The sequence below is a fragment of the Alosa pseudoharengus genome, unplaced genomic scaffold (genome assembly GCF_046254945.1).
Source record: "Alosa pseudoharengus isolate Yale_2024_CS ecotype anadromous, Long Island Sound unplaced genomic scaffold, YU_APseudo_1.1 YU_APseudo_1.1_scf_22, whole genome shotgun sequence".
NCBI classification, from domain to species: domain Eukaryota; kingdom Metazoa; phylum Chordata; class Actinopteri; order Clupeiformes; family Clupeidae; genus Alosa; species Alosa pseudoharengus.
The window spans coordinates 5,810,179-5,817,740 of record NW_027468680.1 but is presented as its reverse complement, the minus strand read 5'-3'; the positions used below and the strand labels follow the sequence as shown (position 1 = coordinate 5,817,740).

At 48.2% G+C, this 7,562-nt stretch overlaps 1 protein-coding gene across 1 annotated transcript in view; it reads left to right on the top strand.

The window, feature by feature from the left end:
- Positions 1-7,562, top strand: part of kif13ba (kinesin family member 13Ba) — an 80,676-nt gene that overhangs the window by 48,913 nt on the left and 24,201 nt on the right. Inside the window, exons 14-17 of the mRNA XM_076300337.1 lie at positions 1,377-1,507; positions 2,247-2,333; positions 3,099-3,283; positions 5,179-5,455. Coding sequence (XP_076156452.1) covers positions 1,377-1,507; positions 2,247-2,333; positions 3,099-3,283; positions 5,179-5,455 — 680 coding nt within the window. The remainder of the gene's footprint in view (positions 1-1,376; positions 1,508-2,246; positions 2,334-3,098; positions 3,284-5,178; positions 5,456-7,562) is intronic.

Here is a 7,562-nt window from a genome sequence, read left to right as displayed (position 1 = left end):
GCTCTACTCGGGCTGCACGTGTGGACGTGCTGAGTATAACAGGAGAGGCTTTGCTCTACTCGGGCTGCATGTGTGGACGTGCTGAGTATAACAGAGAGGCTTTGCTCTACTCGGGCTGCATGTGTGGACGTGCGGAGTATAACAGGAGAGGCTTTGCTCTACTCGGGCTGCATGTGTGGACGTGCTGAGTATAACAGGAGAGGCTTTGCTCTACTCGGGCTGCATGTGTGGACGTGCTGAGTATAACAGGAGAGGCTTTGCTCTACTCGGGCTGCACGTGTGGACGTGCTGTGGAGGACCATACCCTCAGTCTCAGCCCGCTTATGAGAGCTGATCCAGTTAGTCTTACCCCCTTGAAGGGCATCCCAGTGATCAGACCTGTGTCTGTGTGTGTGTGTGTGTGTGTGTGTGTGTGTGTGTGTTGGGGTGGGGTGGGGGTTATTGTTTTTGGTCAATATTGATATTACAATTATTTGATGCAATTTTGCAATGATTTTGTAAACCCAATACGTTTTGTACACTAACAAAAACTACAGTAACTGAATGTACAGTTACCCACTGTAAAGCAAAGGCGTTTGCTTAGGCAAGATTAGGCAAAATTGTCATTGTATTGCGATTATGTTGTTTTCATAATTGCATAATTGAAGTTAACACATGTGGATTAATTGCACAATTTTCATAATTGTGTAATTTCAAGCTAGCACAAGTGGATTAATTGCACAGCCCTGGGTTGGATGTGAGAGTGTGTGTTGTTGCAGGCGCTGGCTGTCTGGCTTGGCTGGAATGGGTTAGCGAGGAGGGGGGGGGGGGGGGGGGGCAGTGATTGGGTGCTTATCTTAAAGACCTGCCTCGCTCTGTGCCCCCAGTCTGTGTGTGGTCAGCTATGGCTGATGTTGTCTTGACGGGCTCTCTCTGTGTGTGTGTTTATGTGTGTGCATGTTTGTGTTTGTGTGTGTGTGTGTGTGTGTGTGTGTGTGTGTGCATGTGTGTGTTTGTGTGTGTGTGTGTGTGTGTGTGCGCATGTGTGTGTGGGAGGTGAATGAGAGTAGGCCAGTCATCTAAGGCAGATTTGTCTCGGAAAAGTAGAGGTTTGTGGCATGCATTTGTGTGTGTGTGTGTGTGTGTGTAAATATGGGCATATCTCCATCAGGCTTATCTTGAAGAACATTCCGTGTGTGTGTGTGTGTGTGTGTGTGTGTGTGTGTGTGATTTGTGTAGTATGGAAGAATTGTGCTTTCATCATAGATCATAGGCAAGCCTTATTTTGTGTACATGCGCTGAAGCAGTTAATGTGCTGTCTGTGTGTTTAAGACCATGCTAAAGTAAATATATTATGCACTCTCTCCCTGTGTGTGTGTCTGTGTGTGTGACTGTAGGAGCACACTAAGGTGGGTTCGGCCGATTCGCAGGACATCCAGCTCTGTGGGATGGGCATCCAGGCGGAACACTGTGTCATCAACATCACGCCAGACGGAAGCGTGCTTCTCACACCCTACCGCAACTCGCGGTACGCAAACGCCATCCTCCCACAGTCATCACCCCCCCTCCTCTCCGCACCCTAACAGCATTAGCTCCCCGGGGGAGAATTCTCTAGTGGTTATCAGCAGGGGAAATTAATCACTTCCCAAGGATCTGATAGTGCCTTCTCCCTTCTCTGGCCTGTATCTGTGAGCAGACATGGGCCTGAAATATAATAATCAAAGCTGGCTGGTGCAACCCCCCCCCCCCCATATGTAATCATATCATCTTGATGAATGAAAGAGTTCTAGAGCATGATGACATGCTCAACGTTTTACCCCATGCAGATCCCCATCTGAAGTCTTTGAGAGTGTTTCTATGTTGTGGAGTTGCTATGAGGTCTCAAGGTAGATTTTCATGTCAAGGGTGCTGTTATTTAGTGGAGTAAGTGCTCACACTTTTTAGTCGACTCGGAGAGTTTAGGCCGTTGCTAAGCAAACAGTTGTCATACTAAGTACTGGGGTATTTTACTCAAGTGAATGTTGCAATGAGAAATGAGAAAATGTTAACTTAATGGCAGAGCCTCCATCTCTAGATAGATAGATAGATATATAGATAGATAGATAGATAGATACTTTATTAATCCCCAGGGGAGATTCAAGATCTCTTCATCTCTAGATCTCCTCAGGGCTCTATGAAAGGCTATGTTAGGTAAGAGCCCTCTGCATGAGGCTTTTGAGTTCCATTGTCTCCTGTACTCACCACTCTCAATTGTCCTGTCTCTTTAGAACGTGTGTCAATGGTTCCCCGGTAACCAGCCAGCAGCAGCTTCACCATGGCGACCGCATCCTGTGGGGCAACAACCACTTCTTCAGGTAAGCCCATTAGAGGCTTCATTAATTTCCAGTTGATATATCTGCCTAGGGGGCTATTCGTGTCTGATGTTGAGTGTCTGAGTGTTTTCACAATGCATTAAGTTTGAGTACATTATTATTGTAATATAAATAGATGGGTTTGGGGTCAGCCAGCCAAAGTTCAACACTATCAGTATCAGCACTCATCTCTAGTCCTGTGAATAATTTACATATGAATACTCTTCCTTTTCTATCCATCTCTCTCTCTCACTCTTCTCTTTTCCCTCTAATTATCACATTTCATTTCATGTCTTTATCTGTTCTTTTTCTGTTCCTGTGTTGTTCTTCTTCTCTCTTCTCCTTTTTGTTATGTGTCCCATGTTCAATTATCTTTCGCTTCCTCTGTCTCTATTTATTTCTCTCTCTCCCTCCCTCCCTTCCTCTCTCTCTCTCTCTCTCCTCTCTCTCTCTCTCCCTCCCTCTCTCTCTCTCTCCCTCTCTCTCTCTCCCTCCCTCTCTCCCTCTCTCCCTCTCTCTCCCTCCCTCTCTCTCTCTCTCTCTCTCTCCCTCCCTCTCTCTCTCTCTCTCTCTCTCCCTCCCTCCCTCTCTCTCTCTCTCCCTCCCTCTCTCTCTCTCTCTCTCTCTCCCTCCTCCCTCCTCTCTCTCTCTCTCTCTCTCTCTCTCTCTCTCTCCCTCTCTCTCCCTCCCTCCCTCTCTCTCTCTCTCTCCCTCTCTCTCTCTCTCTCTCTCTCCCTCTCTCTCTCCCTCCCTCTCTCCCTCTCTCAGGATAAACCTCCCTAAGCGCCGGTCGCGGGGCGAGGAGGAGGAGGGTGAGGGCAACATGAAGACCAGCACCAGCAACGAGCAGCTGGACGGCGACGGCGACTCGGCCAGCGAGGTGTCCAGCGAGGTCAGCTTCAGTTACGAGTTCGCCCAGACCGAGGTCATGATGAAGGCGCTCAGCAGCAACGGTGAGATGCGCCACAGGGAAGTGTGTGTGCGTGTATGTGTGTGCGCAGCTAATACCAACAATTTAACCTAAAGGACCCTAGGATAACAATCTAAAGATGAAACACCCGCTGCTAAGATGTAGCACTAGCAGTAATGTTAGCAGTTTGTATGGGACTAGTGCAAAGACTCAATATTTAATACTTTACAGAGATTCAGCTGCTCAGGGTGAGCTCATTATGAAGACACCCGAGCTGCAACAGTGTTTGCAACATTGTCCCGCGAGATTCATCACTCAGCCACTCTAATGTCATGACGCACAGTTTTGATGTTCAACTCCTTGTCTACAAATGCCCCACAAATGTGATGTTAACCTCTGGGGGTCCTAATTTTTAAAAAAGGCTAGCAAAGTCTATTAACAAGCAACATTCTCATGTGTGAATTATAGGCATCATCATGTGGCATGGGGATGCATTGAGCTGACTCGTCCATGTGGCTAAAGTCTTGCCTGTGGTGTTAAATTAGCCAATAGATTTTGCCTAGTTGATAAATTATCTTCATTTAGACTTAAGCTTTCCCCTTGCGTTCCAGCCGATTTCTTCTGCAGAATGTTTTTTCACATCCTATAGAACATAGGATGTGACCTCACCAGCGTGTCCTACATCTACATTCTCCAGTCAGTTGTTCCTTCCTATGCTCAGAGACAGGAGTGGGTTTGGCACTGCTTGGACTGTTCTCCTGGGGCTTCAGTTCCCCTTCACTACGCTAATACAGTGAAGTTGCACACCCTTCACATTTCAGGCTAATAAAGGATGATATTCTAATCCTCTCATGGCCTTATTTGTGGATAGAATAGCCAAAGAATGTGTGATCATTCCCGACAAGTGACCCTCTAATAACCACTACTAATGACTTTCTCCGTCTCAAATTAGAGACTGGAGGCGCTTTATTTCAAAGCTGCTTATCCTGAAACTTTTGCAACTTTAGTCAAGATCTGCTAAATTTTAGCAGGTCTTCACACTTTGTGTATAATCTTAAAAAGGCTCCATATCCACGCGCCAATACAGAGCTGTTATGAGTACGATTATGATTATGACTGATACTCATTATTGATACTTTTGCTACAACTACAAGCACCATTTTTCCTATAATTTCACTGATAACATTGCTTCTCCTTCAACTGTTGCCGTTATTGCTACTGCTGCTACCACAGCTACTGTCACCTATTGCCATTACTGCTAATACTTCTACACATGACTATAATGACGACTATGATATATCGTCATTTATCACCCGGAGAGAAGAAATACTCTTTTCTGATTGGCTGGCGGGTGGCCTTTATTTCTGAATATCAGGACACCGTTCCATATCAATGCTTATGAATGGTAACTATAACAACCATAGTAGGACGACGGTTGCAGCGCTCTAGAATCTTTGGTTGCAGGCTTCCCAACAATGGAATCAACTGTAAACAAGCTAACTGTCCATGCTAAAGTTGTACAACAAGCTGAACTAGTGAGCTTCTTTTTAAACAGAACCGCGTGTTTCCAGTGTTTACAGTGGCAACCGGGTGATAAGCGGGATAACGGCCTTCGAGGTGTGTCCAGTTATACGGAATTATTTGACTCGGGCGGAGGCAGGAGGAGTTTTTTGCCATCGCCCTCGTCCATTAATTCCGTATAACAGGACACCTCGGCGGCCGTTATCCCTTACATAAAAAGGCTCCATATCCCCACACCAATACAGAGCTGTTATGAAGACGATTATGATTAGATTTGATATATTCATTATTGATCCTTTTGCTACAACTACTGTCGTCACCTATTGCCATTACTGCTAATACTTCTACACATGACTTTAATGACGACTATGATGAAACATTTAGGATACTAAGAATGTGTGTGTGTGTGTGTGTCAGACCCCATGCAGGCAGTGCTGCAGAGCCTGGAGCGTCAGCACGAGGAGGAGAAGCGGTCAGCGCTCGAGCGGCAGCGTCTCATGTACGAGCAGGAGCTGCAGCAGCTGCGCAAGCGGCTGCACCCCGACCGACAGAGCACGGGGGGCTCGCAGACGCTCTCTCAGGCGCCGCCCTCGCAGCACGCCCAGGGCGCGCAGTACCGCAGCTGGGAGCGCCTCAGCGTCGGGGCGACGTCCGCCAGCGCCCAGCAGAGGCTGCGCCAGTGGAGCGAGGAGAGGTGAGTTGGGCACTCCGGGCACGTCTCAAGTAGCGGGTCACTGGGTCAAGTAGCGGGGTCACTGGGTCAAGTAGCGGGGTCACTGGGTCATGCTGGTGTGACCTCATCATGACCTATGACCTCATCGTGACCTCATCATACCAGTGTCAGGAGGGAGAGGTGATTTGGGCACTCCGGGCACGTCTCAAGTAGCGGGTCACTGGGTCAGCGGCACTTGGGTCACGCTGGTATGACCTCATCATACCAGTGTTCAGGAGGCAGAGGAGAGGTGAGCTGGGGACTGCTGGACTACACTGCTGGACTACACGGCACTCTAGCAGTGGGTGGGGTTTGGCACACGAGCAGTGGGTGTGGTTTTGTAGTTCTTTGGCACACTAGCAGTGGGTGTGGTTTTGTAGTTCCTTGGCACTCTAGCAGTGGGTGGGTTGAAGAGCAGTAAGACAGGTGCAGGTGCATTACTGGATGGAATTAATGCTGCTTTCGAGATGTCTCGTAAATCCGCCGCCCGAGTTGGAAAGTGTAAATTACCCAGCTTTCTTGCGGCATTTTGGGCAGGCACACCCACTTTACCTTTACCTAGTACTTGAGGGTACCCCGAGGTGGATGTACGACCAATAAACATGGCTGCGCCCATAATTGAGATGAGATGACGTATTTTTTTGCATATATAGGCCTACTGTGTTGGTCATGTTAATGTTGATGTAATGCTCTTACACACTAGATTACATTGCTGCTTCAATCCGGTCACCAATTCGTGCATTGCACGGTCTTGCTGTGCCTGCAATACAATGTAACAATTTGTTTTCCAGCCGTTTAGCTAGAGGCTACATGTAGCACAAAACAATAACAATGACTAGCCTCCTGCTAATGCCCCTCGTGGCTCGAGAGAAAGGCGTTCCTAAAGCCACTCATTGGTACATATTGTACAGGTGAGTGTACGATGATTTACGAGACATCTCGAAAGCAGCATTACTACAGTGGCACCTCATCGCGCTGGTACAAAGTGACCAGGCAAGGAGGACGGAGCTGGACTGGAGGACATATAGGTTCCATAGGTGTGCTGAGGATTACAGGATTACTGGGCTAGACTGCGAGAGTGGAGCTCCGTCACACATGTATGGGAGGTTGAGGACCGCTGAGCTGGGATGGGATGGGATGGGGGGGGCGTTGGGCGAGATGCCAGCCGGCCTCGTGACCTCGTGATGTAGAACACCCGAGTCAAGCTGGCTCGCACCAGAACACCAGGGGTGAGGAGAGGGCAGCTTAACTGAAGTCTGAGTCACAAAGTAAACAAGTCCTGCTAAACATGTCCACACCCCTAAGAGCAGCACGGACCACAGCGTTATCAGTCAGAGCTGCAGGGCAGACCCCTCTTAAAGGAACACACCAACATTTTGGGAAATAAGCTCATTTGACGTCTACGTTTAGATAGGAGGATACATATCCTTCTCCTCTCTGTGTGTGCAATAACACGTCACTGTTAGCCTAGCTTAGCATAATTCACTGGAAGTTTCCTTTTAGCTACAGTATAGGCTAGCTATATGCTAACTGGTCCAACCCACTTCCAGTGAATTCAGCTAAGCTAGGCTAACAATGTAAGCCTGGGTGTGTTCCTTTGCTTTCAAGCCTCCCGGCAGACTCCACTTCAGTAGCTGGTAGCGTTCTGCCATTGGAGTTCCGTCTGGTCACGTAGGGTTGAAAGGCCTTCACAGTTAGCGGGCAGCACCTCGGTGAGGGGGTAAAGCTAATGGTCACATCACCTCACCACACCATGCTGGGCTAAGCTGGTTAAGCTGCTGTGTGGAGGAAGATCATGCGCTACATTAGCGTAGCGCAGCCATAGCATGCCAGCTGAGCACGATCACAAGGGAGGCGATGTCAGTCCAGTGGAATGTCAGTCTTGGATTGAGTTGGATTGCATCAGTGGAGCTTAGCAGCACAAGCACGAGAGGCTCCTGCTCTGGGAGTTAGAACACGCTTTAGAACACGCTTTAGAACACGCTTTAGAACAGGGCCGCGTCATACCAGAGCTGTCAGCAGGGCGCATTAAACTCTGCACTCAGACGCCACTGTAAGAGTTTTATTATTTAATCATTCTTCCATGTGG